This window comes from Mesoplodon mirus (genome assembly GCF_964341445.2).
Source record: "Mesoplodon mirus genome assembly, chromosome: 1".
NCBI classification, from domain to species: Eukaryota; Metazoa; Chordata; class Mammalia; order Artiodactyla; family Ziphiidae; genus Mesoplodon; species Mesoplodon mirus.
In genome coordinates this window covers 211,383,419-211,400,261 of record NC_138976.1, presented here as the reverse complement: position 1 = coordinate 211,400,261, position 16,843 = coordinate 211,383,419, and the positions used below count along the sequence as shown (strand labels likewise).

The 16,843-nt window shown below is 43.8% G+C and overlaps 1 protein-coding gene across 2 annotated transcripts; it reads right to left on the bottom strand.

Moving 5' to 3' along the window:
• Positions 1–590: 590 nt before the first annotated feature.
• On the bottom strand, positions 591–14,674 carry NFIL3 (nuclear factor, interleukin 3 regulated). 2 transcript variants are annotated; one of them, XM_082634556.1, is made up of 2 exons: positions 14,397–14,674; positions 591–2,447 (listed from the first exon to the last, which is right to left on the bottom strand). In XM_082634556.1, exon 2 carries the CDS (start codon positions 2,270–2,272, stop codon positions 884–886), a length of 1,389 nt encoding a protein of 462 aa, XP_082490682.1. In that variant the 5' UTR covers positions 2,273–2,447; positions 14,397–14,674; the 3' UTR covers positions 591–883. The 2 variants fall into 2 exon arrangements, with proteins under 2 accessions (XP_082490682.1, XP_082490681.1); XM_082634555.1 differs by lacking the exon at positions 14,397–14,674 and adding an exon at positions 13,726–13,972.
• Positions 14,675–16,843: the final 2,169 nt, after the last annotated feature.

Genomic DNA, 16,843 nt, shown 5'->3' with positions numbered 1-16,843 from the left:
AGTGGTTGGGAGTCCGCCTGCCGATGCAGGGGATGCAGGTTCGTGCCCCGGTCTGGGAGGATCCCACATGCCGCGGAGCGGCTGGGCCCGTGAGCCATGGCCGCTGGGCCTGCGCGTCCGGAGCCTGTGCTCCGCAACGGGAGAGGCCACAGCAGTGGGAGGCCCGCGTACCACAAAAAAAAAAAAAAAAAAAAAAAAAAAAGAGAGAGATGACTAAAGAGACAATGATGCTAAACAATTTGGATTTTTCTACTTAAAAAAAAAAGGATAGAGAAAAGGTAACCTTAAAGAAAAATAGATAATGGGGGGTAATTTAGTAAATTACTGGTCTCAAATACAAGAAAATGCATTCCCCACCCCCTCTTCCCTACTCTCCCTCTTTGGAAGGTTTTCGAATTTATCATAGCCTGGGCCAAATTAGAAAAAGAAATATTATGTGTTGAACTTATGTTTTGGTTTTCCCTATAGATGGGAGAAAACTCCCCCAAATAAGTAAAATGCAGAATATCTTAATACAGTATCTACTTTTGTAACTTAAATTGCTCTTTCTTTCCCATAAAATTAAGTGCAATGGAGCAGAAGTTCTGTGTTTGTCACCAATCCTTTATTGAAACTGGTAACTTACACAGTTTATAATAGAACAACAAAAATAATGTTCAATATATACAGCCTTTGCAATGGACTATTTGACTATACACAAGGCAGGGTGATAACACAGTTTAATCTTCATAATAATTTGTGCACAGAAAGACATCCAACAGTCAACATGTGAACATTACAGTGAAATGACATCACAAGTCCAGTGAAAATTCAGCCTAATACAAAATGTACTATCTATTGCAAATGACATCTCTAAATGCCCAGAGCTTGTTCAGTAGTAATTTTACCCAGAGTCCGAAGCAGAGATTTGTTGTGTGGCTATAAGTCTTTTAAGTGAGACCACCTCTGCAGACAAGTTGGCTATCCCCTGCTTCAAAAACAAATTCTCTGGGTCACAGACTTTGTAACCATTGTCTTTCACTTCGACCACTCCAGTTTTGTAACTATTCTGAGTTTTGCCATTAAGTTCTTTTTGATGCCAGTGTTCGGATTTGAGAGACCAATCTTGAATGTTAGTCACTTGCACTGAAAAGGGAGTGAGAGAAGAATGTACCAGATTGGGGGCATTATGCTTCTCAAGTTCGAAATGTCTCTTAGATGTCATGTCAACAGGCGAAGAAAGTTTTTGCGTGCCATCGAATTCGTGATCGAAGGCTTCCACTTTTATCTGCATGGCTTTGGCTTTAATCCGAAGCTTGTGTGGCAAGGCAGAGGAGTTCACTTCTGGAACTTTAACCACTGTGGCGTGGACACGCTGAAGTTCGACGGGAGAGTGGATTGGGCCCTTGGGAACCTGCTGCTCATCCTCTCCGTCGGATGACTTTCCTACTGCACCTTCATCGGTTTCTGATGTCCTTGGAGAGTTACTGGAGGATCGGTTGACCTGCAGCAGAGGGGGAGAGTGTGAGTAGCCAGGAAAAGAATTCCCCATATAGTTCTGGTACACGGCCGCTCGGTAGGCTCCCGGGTCATCTCTGGGCTCCCTGGCATAGCTCTCCAGTTCCATCGGCTCTTGCTTGATCACCTGGAACTTGCTTTCTGGGCTTCTGCAGCCACTCTGCCCAGGGCCCTCCTGCGAATGTTCTAGCGAAGACACTTCTGAAACATCAGACAGAGAGCTCTGTGGAGAGTGCTTGATGACAGAAATGCAACTGCTGGCCACCATCGAGGGCTCGTGCTCATCCACAAAGGCGCTCACGGTGGATTTGGAAGTCTGGTAGTCTTGAAAATACACAGCTGTAGAATTACTGAGTTTCTGAATCTCCTGGGCATAGGCTGTCGAGCTAATTAAACCAAACTTTAATTTGAGGGAAAGCAGTTCAGCTTTTAAAGTGGCGTTTTCTTCTCCCAGTGCAATGAGCTTGTTCTCCAAAACCAGGTCATTCAGTCGACGCTTCTCCCGAGACCTCTTGGCAGCTTCGTTATTTTTCCGCCTCTTTTCCCAATACATGGCATCTTTCTTCTCGTCGGGAATGAATTCCCGTTTCCTCCGACATGCTGAAGATTTGTTTTTCCCCACGCTTCCTTCATTGAGAAGGAGCTCTTCCCCTGTCGTCAAGTCTTCGGAGACTTCGGATAAGGCAGAATTAAGCACCATCATCTTGTCCACGCTGCTACCAGCATCAAGAGATGCCTGCTCCTTCTTGATGCTCTGCATTTTTCTCAGCTGCATCAGAAACAACCTTAACCTATATATGCGGTGCAGGAGAAGAAGTTATTTTCTCAGTAATCTCAAATGCTTTAAAAACTGCGGTTTAAAATCCATCAATATTCTTCTTTTTGTTCTACCGTCTAGGATAAATCTCTTCAGCTTCTCTCACTGCACAGAGTAGGGTCTTCTAGGTCACCTGCAATACATGAAGAGAAACAGTTATCCATCTGGTAAATATTTATTACCAATTATGTACAAGAAAGTACACGAAGCATTGAGCGTCGATATTTCTGGCCTTCAAAGAGTTTACAATCTTGCAAGGAAAATAAGTACCCAAATACCTATACGGTAAAGTTGTAAAGGACAAGTCCACAGTGAGACCTGTGGTCCAGGACAGTGAGAGAAAAAAACACATCTGCCCCAGGGAAAAACAGAGGAAGACTGTGTTTCAGGAGAAAAAATGGTGGGGTGGGGCATGTGGGGATAGGACATTACAGGAAGGAAATGACAGATCGCATCTGGTTGGTAAGTTTTTAAATAGTACTTGCATCTTGTGGGGCTTCTGAATACTTTTAGATAGCACTTATATCACTGCCAAGCAAACAAGCTCACCTCATAAAAGGAACTTTTCCAAGTAAACCCCTTTAATGTCAGTAAACAAATTCTGTAATTACATGGAATCAAATATAAATGGAGTTAAATTTTTACTGCCACAAAAATAAAAATAAAAGCCACACAAACAACTGAGTTGTAGTTGTTTAATCTCTTATGTGGCTGATGTCACAGTCGTTCTGCCAAGTGACTCAGCACACCTGACAAGGACTCTTTTCAATAAAGCCATCTCTTTTGACGCATTTGTGCTATGAGGTTAGAAATGTTCTTTTTTTTCTGGTTCCTTCAAATTGATTTATCAAACATTCACTTAAAATGGAAGCATCCACAGTGCTTTTTTTGGTCCTGACAATTCTGTCATAATAGATTTCATTGATAAAGTAGCTTCAGACTAAAATAAACGCTTATTATTCAAAGGGATTTTTTTTTAAGTACAGTGCCTTCTTGAAACTTAAAATTATTTTAAACCAAGAGAATGTAATTATGGAAAGAATTTCTTTCCATTTTACTAATTAGTTTCAAACAAAATATAAGAACTCAAAAATAGAACCATCAACTAGCTTCCTTTTCCACTGATGACATATTTATAATCTGAACTTGGCCTGACAGGAGATAATAAATCCATATTAAGTTCCAATAACAATCTTCTCGTGGTCATTTTGGATCTGTCTTCCTGGACAGGGCTTCTCTGCCTAATTTTCCAGTAGGTAATACTTTCATAAAGGAGACATGGTAAGACAACTGTTCATTCGGCACTCTTCCTGCTCTATTAAAAAGATTTAATGTTTTTGTTTCAGGTCTCTCTTTCTTTCTTGTACATAGTTTTATAATGACTAATGACGTTTAATTTTATCAGCTGGAAAAGACTGCCAGCTTCCTGTGTCTTTTCCAGAAGGAACAGAAGGAATGATGTAATAATTTCAGGATCATCAAGAATAAGGTTTAACGCCATGTTTCTGTCCATCAAATTGAGCCAATGGAAACAGTGAGTTGCAACTTAGCAAAACTTGTAATTACAAATACCGAGCTTCCGTTTGTTTTTGAAAATATAGCTTTAATGGGAAATGAAGGCAATGAGTCTGCCACAGCAGGCCGTGATGGTGTAGAAAGGGGAGCTTCCTAGTTATCACTTAGTACACAACACTGCTTCCTATATTTCCAGTTAGGTTTCTTGTTCTGATATGAAAACCCCTTTTCCCTCAATATACTGAATGGATTCTTCCCTCCTGTCAAGAATTTGTATTCCCTAATTCAGTTAAGTCTTCCCCCATGAAATCAAATGAATGTTGAAGCAAAGAGTAAAAATTCCAGTTCCAGGAAGATAATTACATTGAACTTTTCCAAGATGCTTTTTTAAATCTCCACTGTATCCCCAGACACTACTGTTTTTTAAAACATTATGCAGTTCCTTGCACACTATTATTGTGAGTATTTTCTCCACTTGAGACTCTTTCTCTTCCATGCATTTTTTAATTTGTCCCTTCCTTGGAAAAAAAAAAATTACATTCCTTTTACATTTCACCTCACCTATGAGTTTTTACAGTTACGCTTTTGAAATGCACCACAATTCTGTGTTAGTTACTCTTCCTAAACTTTTCATTCTTTCATCATTTCATATCGTTTCATCATTTCAAACCTACATTGAGTGAGTTAGGACTCTTTTCAATCTCCTGGTCCAAAGAATCGTGCTTGAGTCTAGTGTGAGTGAGGGCGGGCAGGCAGCCCTTGTCACACTGCATAGAGAAAATAACACTACTTCCAACAAAAATATCCCACTTGTCCTAAAATCTCTTAACCCATTTCTTCTGGGTGTCTAAGTACTGTATGTCCACTTTGTCATCTCTACAACTTTGTTGGTACATTCAAAACCTGCAGAAAAATCCCATTTCTTTTCAGTTAATCTTCTTCCTATTTGAATTTCACTATGTGTACTAGAATCTGGATTCTTCCTTCATCTGCACATATTAACTGCCTCTATGATTCCACCAGCAAATCACCCCATAACGACATTAGGATATTTTCTGTAATATTATTTATCAAATAACCTTGCAGTGTTGAAAAGAGTTTATCAGCAGTGCGAGATACTGTAGAGAGAGGTGCTGATTTTGTACAATGTGTATCTTCCTACATGTTTGTTTTGTATGTCCAACTAGACTGCAAGTTAGTTCAGGGCGCAAATTAATATATTTGTATCCTAGCAACAAACTGAACCTATTAGGTGCTCAACATCTGATTGACAGTCACTCATTTGCCTTATGTAAGAGAACTTTGTGCCAAAAACACTTTGTTGATACATTCTTTTAAATCTGATTATTACATAAATTCTAAAAAAGATATTTAACTTAGTAACAGAGAGCTTCTCTTATTCATTACTTGATTTATTCAACACATATGGAGCACCTACTGTATACCTGGCACTGAGCCAGACTGGGGGCACATAAAGAGGGAAGGAAGAATCAAACTCCCAAGAGTCAAGGGACCCCTTAGTCTTTGGTGGGAGACAGGCTTGTGAATACAGCGCTCATCCAGGGGTGTGCTAGGAGCACCGCCAACAAAGGGGATTGGTGCACATATCACATTGTTTCTAGCTGCACTGCCTTTTTCTTTGTATGGTGATAATAAAAACAATTATAACAGGTGCCATTTACTCAACACTGACTATGCAACAGGCACTGTGAACCTGGCCTGTCATTATTTCACTGCCCTCATAAGAACCACTTTCAGATGAAAAAACTAAGGCTCAGAGAAGTTAAGCAACTTGCCCAGTGTCGCACAGCTAGTTGAGGGGCACAGCTAAGATTCCAGGACAGCCCTGACCCCAATCCAATTCCTCTAACAGTACCCATTCCTGCACTGCCAGAGGGTTGTTCTGGTGTGTATCCCTGCAATGCATCTCATTTACATATAGTTCCTTTCTGTGTTACCCTCATTTCTGGGTAATATATCCCCACTTACTAAGTGACTTTGGGGGCAGTAAAGCACTATTAGATGCTGCCAGAACTTCTTTAAGACAACAAAGGTACCATCTGGGACTTTTCTCCAGCTTCCACAGAGTTGTATAGCCTGCAAGTATTTCATGAATTGAGAAAACATTCTAAATTTTCATATCTCTGCTAAAATTTTAATCTCCGGGCAAACCTACATGCTAAAATAAATAGAAGGAAAATAATTATAGCTATTAGCATTGTCACCTGTGATTTTTTGGTACACAACCAAAATGTATCCATTTTCAACACGGTGGGAGAGGGCAGTTAAAATACAGAAAGACTGGGTGACTTTCCCAAGATCATGCAGCACTAGAGGGCAGAGATGTTGAGGGCAAAGAATCTATTTGTGCCCTTCAACAATAAATTTAAATTAAAGTGAATCGAAGGTGGTTTACAACGCCTTCTAAAGACATCAGTTTTTATGCTCAACTAACTAATGACTTTATTTCAGACTCCAGTGTTTTCCCTTATGATTAATTTAACAGTCATTTCACCTCTGCCTCATGTTTTCAGATCACCACTAATGCTGTGTTACATCAGTCACCACTAGTTTCCTTTCTGGTGAGTAACTGACACTAAATGACAATTCTATGGTGCTGGGGTGCTCAGCATGATCAGCTTCATTACACGCATTAGATAATATGGGTGCTTCTTAAAAACACAAATAAAAGGAGAAATTTAAGAGCAGGAGTCATCATCACATTCTAATGACATATTTTCCCACACCTAACTCGGATGTACCATTGCTAATTAATGTTTTTTCATAGTACATCACACTATTTCTGCAGGCATGAGTTATGTTTCATAAACCCAGATTTTAAAGTCTATTTAAGTCAGATGACCTAAATATTGTTTTTAATTAAGATAAATTTGGTTTAGAAAATTCTCTAAAAGAATAAAGCTTTACAACACAAATTCTAGCCCAAATTTCTTTTTGAGGAGGGACCTTCTGACTTATGTTTACAATGACAGACCTATATGTTCTCTGGCCGCCAACACATCTCTCAGAGAAATATTGTTGGACAATTCAAACTTCTTACAAAACAAGAATAGAAGAAACATTTTGTTTCAAGCATCTAAAATTTTACTAATAGCTTAGATGTTAAAATCTACTATGAGAGAAATTCATTATTATCTCTTTAAAGAGATTGCAAATTGCTTCTATTTTATACTTTGATTTTAACATTCCGTCAATACAAGATGAAATACTATTTGATGTGCCCAATGATTTGGAAATATTTTGATAGAACTACCTCATTTTCTCTCTACTCTCTGAATGTACTGTTTACACCCTCAGAGGTATAGTATAGATACCATTAAAGAAAAATATTCTTTTATGTTAAACTACAAACCATCTCTCTACTAAGAGGCAGTTGCTTATTTTTGAGATAAGTGCCATTTTAGTGAAAAAATAAAGTTAATGAATCAATTCACAGCTCTTTAAACTAGTAATACTAGAAAATGTTAACCTACATTTTCTTCCTGTGGGTAAAATCCATGACATGATTGTTTCAGTAAAATGCTTTACTTCTTTTCATGGATGAAAATAAAATCTAGTGGGGAGTGGGGGATGAAAACACTAAGGAAACATTGAAGTTGCATGAGGATTTTCTAATCAGGCTGAAAAAATGCTTTTTAAATTAAGAAAACTATGTTAAACCTCTTTAAGTGCCAGTGAAGTGCCTCCCATTAATAATATAATTCTGTGTCTAGTAACACAGACTCTGAAGTCAGAGAGAAATGTATACTTGATCCAGCTATGAACACACACATAAACAGACTTTCACACTTTGCCAAAATCTATCCTATCATAGCAACAAACTGGCCTACTTTTTCTATTCGGGTACTTCTATAAATGAATGTGTCAAAACCAGAGCAATTTTATGATAAATGAAAATATTTCAAGTTTCTTGCCCTTTCATCCTCAACAAAGGACTACTTGAAAATTAGATTTAAACTTAATAAATATGATGACAACACTGTATTTTATTATAGCATTGATATAATTTAAGGGATTGAAATATGAAATAGTATGACCTGACGTTCTTTTATAAAAAGAGACTACTGTTTGTAATCTAACTCTCAATGAAAATATTCTGAAGACTACTCAGGGCAAATGCATAGACGCTAACACATCCAAACAACTTCAAGACTTCAGGGAGGGGAACTGGGAGGATGGGGGTGATGAAATACTAATGCCTTATGAAAAATTCTGCATTCATTTCAAAATGGGGACCATTTGTTTTCTTGAAAGTTCCAAAAAGATAATTTATCAGTCTAGCAACTAATCTGAAATCTTAAGGGACATGGGTAATTATGAAGTTATCCAGTTATAGGAAATTCTGCAACAGGTAGGTAATACTAGACTACATGCAACATGGGATAATGATGGGAAAAATGGGGTGCATGCAGAGTTGGCTGAGGAAATGGTATGGTAGGGCAAGGTTTTGAATTTCCCTAATTATACTGAAGAATCATTCCAATTTTCCTCAGCTTGACTTTTTAATTTCTTGTTCACTTTCCTTCCCAGTGAGCAGACGATTACAAATGTCATTTATTATGTGCCTCATGAATAGAAGAAATTATTTTAAATGTTTATTTTTAGTGTTTATTTGAAGGCTACTTAACTCCAGCTTTAGATCCCTGGAAAGTTAATTAATAAAAGACACCATGTTCTGATAACTAAAAAGCTTATAAACATCATTCTGCTTCCAATGAAAATGAGTCCTCAAACTACAGATTATTACGAAAGGCATCTAGTAAATCCCTACTAAACTTTCTTACCATAAAAACAAGCTAGCATACTCTAATTAAAACCATATGAGAAACAGTAATTTTTTAACTACAAGAAAGGTATTTGTAATGAAATTTGAGAGATAATTGGGGGGGTGGTGGCAATACAAGCTCATTTTGAAACTGGAAAACTCTTATGTAATGTCTGTGATCAAAGGTCAATGTCTTTCGACATTCTTATACAAGTCCAATCTGGATAAAAATCAACTCAAATATAATTTAGAAAAATAACAGGATATCAAACAATGTGTTAACCCTGTGAAATACAGGCATACCTTACAAAAACAAGAAATGAATATTAAAGGAAACTTCAATTACATTGTTTCTGTCATATTTTGAACTGAATCCCAAGTGTGCTCTCATTCCTTAATACAAATTAAAAATAAACAACTTTGAACAGCATTAATGCCATCTGGATTACAATGGAAATAATGAAGTATGTGTGATTTTACTAGGGTAAAAATAAAGCCTCTGCAATATGACTGCACCTTTTCCATTCCATGCTGCAATCACATTCACATCTCAGAACTGACTCTATGGACCAAAGCAAGGTCAACTAGAAATATCCACTCAGCTGGTGAGTCAGGCACATTGCTCAACATGGGAAAGGGCCTGAACAAAGGGTTTTAATTTTCAGCTTGTTGCATCATAGTGATGTTATAATTGCACTTCGCAAAGATAAGTCTTTAACACAGAAAAGGAAATTGTTTCAAAAACTCCAGTGAGCTGGCACTCACACTCAGGGAGGGGACAGAGACAGAGGGCCACCCCCCCCCGCAATCCCCTTTTCAGGCTCCTGGCCTGGGCTGCTAATCAATTTCTCTTAGTCTCCACTTCCTCATGTCTAAAATGGGGACAATAATAAAACAGTCAACACAGTGCCTGGCACAGGCAGGGTACATGTTTAGCAAATATTAGCTCTTCATCTCATTTCTGAAGAATGAGCAGCATCAAGGAAACAATGACGATGATTAGTTCTAGGCCTAATTTTTGCCTCTCGTAATTCATAGTGAAGCACTGCCCTATGTTGCAAGTATAAGGGTAAACCAAACGAAATTTACTTCTGTGTTAGTCAAAAGGGCCAACCATCAGCAGCTGGGGCATGTCCTACCGTTTTAACCATACAGGCTGCACACACTCCCTCCCAACACAGCTCATCTGTGAGGTCTAACCAGCCTCTGATCTCAGACTAGAATTTTAGATAGAGAGATTATCCAGGACTAGGAAAACCATCACAGAGAGGTAAAGGGAACTGAAAAAAGGCAGCTGTTTGGCACTTTTTACACCACTCCTGCAACCATCAACTCACCTCTCCCTGTTCCTTTAAACAGTTCCCCCAAACATTAACCCAATGACTTGGGTACTCTGAGGTTCTGCAATCCTGTCAAGAATTCCCTTCAAAGTAAAATTACCATCAAACGTAATGGCAAATAGTTTTGAGAAAGAAATTAATCATTATTAGAACAAAAAAGTACAGTATTTCAAGAAGAATCTTTTTTTTTAAGATTTTTTTGATATGGACCATTTTTAAAGTCTTCATTGAATTTGTTACAATATTGCTTCTGTTTTATGTTTTGGTTTTTTGGCCCCAGGCATGTGGGATCTTAGCTCCCTGGCCAGGGACGGAACCTGCACCCCATGCATTGGAAGGTGAAGTCTTAACCACTGGACTACCACGGAAGTCCCAAGAAGAATCATTAACTATAGGCTTAGTTCAAACTTTATTCCTTATTGCACAGAGACTTAGGCAGTGAAAAATGAAGGTGAATACCTTTATTAAAAAAATATGTATATATATATATATGTGTGTGTCTATATGTGTGTGTGTATATATATATATATATAGTTCCTGGTCACTTTTACAGGAAGCATTTACTGAGCTCCCCACAACTGCCCAGCTAAACAGGTTTTATTCCCTCAGTTTACCCTGGAGGCCTATGGAAATCAGGGCAGTGCCCAAGATCACAGGCTGGGGCCTGGGACCCAGCTCTTCTGAGCCCACAGCCTGTGTTCTTATTTAGCACTTCACTGTTTCCTAACTACTGACTGGCCTGAAACTCAAGAGAGAAACCATTAGGGATGGGGTGTAGGATTTGATCCCACAGAAGCCAACTTTTCAACAAAGCACTGCGCTGATGCCCTTTCAGAGAACATCTGTGACGCTGCCCTGAATTCACTGCGATTTATTGCATGAGCACAGCCTCGGAAGACTTATTGCCAGGATGAAAGTACTACAGTCTTATATAGCAGGACAGCGGCATCCACACAAGTGTTTTGATTTTTTAAAATTTTGAACTCGGGGGATTTGAGTTCTCTCTACTCTAGCCTTTGACCACATAGACTAAAGGTTCAAAAAAATAAATACATCGACTCGACTGGCTACAGTCAAGATGGGGTTCTCCTCGTCACCACCACCAATAGTGGACCTCCCCTCCCCCCAATTTTTGTGGTCTGCTGACATTTGGAGGTTTTCTTAGGTCTTTTTCACTTCACGAGAATCAGAAGCCCTCGGCTCCGACATACAATGAAGCCTCCCCGAACAAAGGTTCCTGCGGTGCTCAGAAGCTCAGCGCGCAAAAAGCAATAAGGCAGGCCCCTGGAGCTGCGGAGCGGCCTCGCCCTGGGTCCCTCCTGTCCCTCCCGCTCTCCTGGCTCCCCTCCCGCCGCTCCGGCTGCCCTCTCGTCCTCCCCCTCCCTCCTCCTGCCCAAGCGAACCCAGAGCGCATCGCACTCTCGGGTCCCGGGCGGTCCCTCGGCGCCCCGCAACGCGCCTCCCCAGGACCCGCCCCCGCCGGGTGGGCGGCGCAGCGGGGCCTTGGCGCCGCCAGGACCCCCGCGCCAGAACAAAGGAATGTGAGGAGGGGGCGAGGAGGAGCAGCACAGGCCGCCCTGCAGCCCCCGTCCAAGCGCCGCCCAAGGGCGCTCCCTGCTGCTAACCGAGGTCCGCGCCCGCCACCCCCATATCGCCCCCAGACCCCAAGGGCCCGCAGGAGGGAGGGGTGGGCCGGGAGGCGAGGGAGCACCCCTGAGGTCGCGATCGGAAGGTGGCGCTACGCGGCCCCCTGCAGGCCCGGGGCTCCCGGCCTGCGCTCCAAAGTAGGTCGGGGTCTGACATTCGGGGCCTGGAGCAATATTAGCTTCTTGGAAAGCGACTTCAATTACTTGGGGTAATAAATTTGTTCCAGAGGTGAATCTCTGTAATACGTCCCCTCCTCCGACCCCTCCCACCGAAAACCGTCCACAACCCTGCTTTTTAGTTATTTTAATAGTACATTAGGGGAAAACAAATCTGACATACACACACCATCATTTACATATATTCACATACACACTACGTAAGAGTCCAGGACAAATTTAAAATCTGGGTACATTATATATTCATATAATCCTCACACGAATAAAACTAGGACACCCACCAAAAAAATACAATCTACTAACCTATATCTGTTTCCCATAAATCATATCTGGTCTGGAGAAAATAAAAATACGATGTGAAACAAATACTGTGACCCCATTCGCTGTTGTTATTTACAAAAGCCAAGACCAGAAGATGACACTCGGCCATCCTGCTGTTCTCAGGGAACAGCACTTTCCTAAAGTGTCCTTTAAAAAGATAAATGGGAGTCAGCATCCAGCAAGTCACCGGGCTCTGCGAAATGCCTTCCTAAAAATACAATCTTATCAAAGGTCTCCGAAGGCGTGGAGTTAAAACTACAGCAAATGGCCTTGAACTTGTATTTGCACACAGCCCTGAAGAAAACGCCAGAAATAGCGCTGTGAGGCCACAATTGTTAAAATGTGATAGGGCTAAATTTAGAAGAACGCACATTTCATTTAGGGCAAAAGACACACATTCGGCTGCATGAGCAAACTCAATGCTTACCCAGTTGTCTACTTTCCTGTTTAAAATATCCTTAAAAAAAAAAAACTGTTACAGTGACATTTTAAAGACTGAGATCGTCCTACTTTCTTTGTAGCAAGATTATAAAATCACGTAATTAGCTCCCTCTTCCTGTGCTCACTGCCAGCAAATTCGTCCGTTACATAATACAACATTTCCAGGAAACTATTATGTGATCTGTCTTGTGTCTGAAAAAGCAATGACAATAAGGTGAGAAAAAGGGCTGATCGAATGGAATGCATTAAAATTAGGAAGGTGGGGAGGTGAACGTCACAATGGTTCGTCCCAGGTTTAAAAATAATAGCTCAGAACACCTAAGGGACGAGCTCGGGTAGTATCCAAGATCAGAATACAAACCGAGGAATTCTTCCTTTTATGTTTTGTAGGAGTGTTTAAAAATACATCTTTTTTATTGGGGACGTAGTATACAGGTAAGTAATGATCCAGTATCCAACGCGGCGCTAAAATTACCAAATCATTGCACACGTACGCGCACATTCCCACATCAGCCCGTAATCCTTGCCAATATTTCACTGTGGGCAGATTATGCAATGTATGCAAGTACAAATCCCACAACCTCCCCGAGCGCTGGTAAAACACGCTGACGACAAACAGGGTGGAAAACGTCTGTGCAGACTCAGCCCCGGACACAAACAAACGCAGCGCAGGCATTCTCCGAATGCCGTCACCATTCACGCTACCAACGCTCTTTCTCAACGAGAAAATCAAGACTCTTCCCCATTACTCAGCTCCCCTCCTCTCCGCCGCCGCCAGCCCCGCAGAAGGGACGAGAAAGGAAAGAGCGCTGCCCTTCCCCACGAGAAGGCTCAGCCTCGGCTCAGCCTCCCCGGCGCACTTCTCTATCAAAACATCAATTTTCCTGAAATCAGGAGACATTATGCAACAGCAGCGGGGGGAGCGCAAGCCAGCCCGGACTACGTGCCGGAGCGAGGGCGCTGCAATCAAAGCAGCCACCTTAAGGTGGCGAGTCCCCTCCTGACAAGGCAGCAAAAGTTTATGTAATGAATGCCCCGCGCACACTCGCAGCCGCCGGCCAGCCCCGCGCACAGCCCAACCCCGCGCACAGCCTGGCCCGCTCCCCGCGCCAGGCGGCCGCGCGCCCCGGGAGCGGGCGGGGAGCGGGGCACCGGGCCCGGGCCGGCGGTGGGCGGAGCGCTTACCGTGTTCCTGCTCTCAGGGCGGCGAGCTGGGGTGGCGGGGAGAAAGAACGGGGGCCGTGAGCGAAGCCGGTGGCTTTCGGGGATCGGGGTCCGGCTGGGCCTCCGGGGCAGCAGGCGGAGGCGAGGGCGCGGCGCGGGAGGCGGGCGGCGCGCCGGGTCCGCGGGCGCCGTGGCCGCGCCGGGAGATGTGTGTTAGTAGGTCAGTTCCGAGCGCGGCGCTACGTCGCCGACCGCCAGCCCGCCGTGACGGGCGGCCCCGGCCCCAATCGCCGAGCCCGCACCCGCCCCCAGCCCGCCTCCAATGGCCGTGGCCAGCGGAGGCAGGCTCTCCGAGGCCCCGCCCTCGCCCCGCCCCCGCCCACTCCCCCTCCCGGCAGCGCCACCGGCAGCCCGCGTCCTTTCCCGGCCGCGGCCACCGCCGCCGCCCGAGCGCCAGGACGCCCAGCGCCCGGCGCCCCGTGCCCCGCTCCAGGGTTGCGCAACGGCCGGCGCGGTCGTCTCGACCGGAGCGAGCATGGGGAGGGGCCCGAGACCCCTGCCTCACCGTCCCGCTCCTCTCACCGCCTCCTTAGCCCTCTCGGTCACCGAGGTGCCTCTCTGAGCCCAGCGACCCTCGCTCACTCGCAGAGGCGCGCGTTTCGTCTCCCCGAGCGCGCAGCCGACCAAGCTACCTGTTGCCGACCGAGTGCCGGGCTGAGGGCCGCAGGCTGCCGCGGCCCGGGCGTGGCAGGGACCTCCGCCTTCCCCCTCCCCTCACACTCCGGGAGGACCCCTCCTCCTTGGGGTGGGCGAGAGGGGAGGCGGGGGCGCTGGCGAACGGCCAGAAGCCGGGGCGAGCAGCAGAGGGGAGGGGGCCGGGCGGCCGTTCAGAGCCCCGCGGTGCTGCGTAGGCAGAGATTACAAAGCCCGGCGCGTCTCCCCTGAGAGCGCGACTGCCCGGAGAGAGGGGGCGGATGGAGGGAAGAAAGCGCAACGCACGAACACCGCCCCCTCCACTATTAGGACGAAGATGATGGCTGCAAAGTTGTTGCGTAAGACGACTGGCAAACCAAGCTGGCCGAGGTCCATCGGCACCCACCGCCCTCGTCCCTCGGCCACGCCGAGTGTGGCTGCCCGGGGTACGGGTCCGCGGGATTCAACCAGCTGGTACGCCCGCTGGCGTTTGCTACTGGGGTTTGAGACGGCCGCTCAGGATCTCTTTTCTTAATCTCGAAGCTAGGAGCAAGTCTGTCATTTCTGCCTCTAACTGGATGTGCTTGTCTTCTCCCCCAAATTCCCGGGCTACGTAAGAGACCTAAAGAGATGGGAGAAAGGGCACCTCGCGGCGACTTAAGTCACAGGGCTAAAGACTGTAAAGGCACGTGGCACACACATGGCGCATTTACAGATAAAGCGGCAGTGCCTGCCTTTGCTAAGGGAGCCATATTCCTGACAGTGACGCACCGACTTGCCCAAACAGAATGTGGCAGGTGCAGAAGGACCTCCTGTCTGCTTGGACTATGCGGGAGCTGGGCTGAACGCCTTCCATGACTTTCCACTTCTTTTTCCTATGATAAAAATACACTTTTTTAAAAAAGAAAAATTTGAACTAAACACCAAAGTAGAGTGAACACCCCCCTCCCCCAGTTACCATCACCAACGTCCATCATCAATAGAAAATATGCTTGCTAGTTTGTCTCTTTTCTATCTTCCCCATTCTCATATTACAGAATTATAAGTACCCAGAGACTGATGCTTAAACATGCTTATCACGTATCAGGTTTCTGGAAGGCTTCACATTTCAAACTGTTCTCCAAGGACAATGTTGTGGTTCAGAACACACCCATGTTCACAATTTATCTGATAAAGTGTAGATTTATCAACAGGGCTCTGAAAACGTAGACATGCAATATGAGTTTTAGCATCTTTTCAAAATCCACCTTTCCAGATGCTTGCCAATTCAAGAAGCACATCTCTGTATGGCTTTTGAGTCAGTCACCTCTATTAGACATTTATTCCAAAGAGTTGACTCCTTTGATGAAAATGAATCCTGATTTTGGTTTATATTTTCCACTTTTCTCACTTTTACTAATATATTTCCTTTTTTCCAAATCCTCACAATACCCATTATAGCTTTGAAAATCTCTCTTAGATGAAACTAAAACCATATGCATGTCAGTTACCTTTTCAGGGTTAGAAATGCAGCTAGTTCCTAGAAATCCAGAGCCACCCAGAGCATACGCCCCGGAAAGATATTCTCCACATTGTTCTGCTTTTTAAATAATTTCATAGAATTCCAGAGCTGTTGTAGAATGAGTAGTAAATGGCTTTATAGAAAACAACTTAGAAATTCAAGAAAGGTAGGTAACATGCTTGGAGTCACCCCAGCTGGTGATAGCGGAGGAATTCTCTGAACCTGGAAACTGGTTCTTTATGCTGAATTTTGAAACCCGATGCTCCTCTAATTACTTGAGGGTATTCTAGATTGTGCCTCTATCATATTTGTGCATCATTTTAAACTGCCATCTTACTTGGAAATCAGGTGAGGTGTAAAATACATCTGTGATACCAACTTAGAAAATAACTCTTTAGCTCCTCCTGGTGATTAGGAAACCACCAAACAATATGACGATGGATCTGTCTGCATGACTCAAGAGGTGGTGTCCAATGTTATATCCTAGAACATTCACAGACTAGGCAAGCACTTGCAGATTAATATGAGTAAATGGAGCATAAAATCTGAAACATAGGAAACAAATTACTCAGGTTGGGGAGGCTTCCAGTAAGACATCAACATGGGCCTGAGTGTAGAGCAGGGTTGCTACCACGTCCCTGGGAGGAGGAGGAAGAGGGGTCTGGTTGAAGTGATGAAGTCAAAACTTCCTTACCCTCAGCTCCTTCCAGTGCTGCGGGGGAGGGAGGAGGGAAGAGAAGTTCAGGACCGTGATGAGAACTTCTGGCAGAAGACAATCAACCACATTCAGCCTTATCTGACTACACTACCAACACACTTTCTGATTAAGCAAATATAACACCAATAACTTGAGAGAGGAATGACTAAGAATGTGGCCTCTGGGGGCCTCCCTGGTGGCGCAGTGGTTGAGAGTCCGCCTGCCGATGCAGGGGATACGGGTTCGTG

Excerpts from the sequence above, each read along its gene's own strand:
- NFIL3 (XM_082634556.1), bottom strand. The coding sequence starts at position 2,272 with ATGCAGCTGAGAAAAATGCAGAGCATCAAGAAGGAGCAGGCATCTCTT.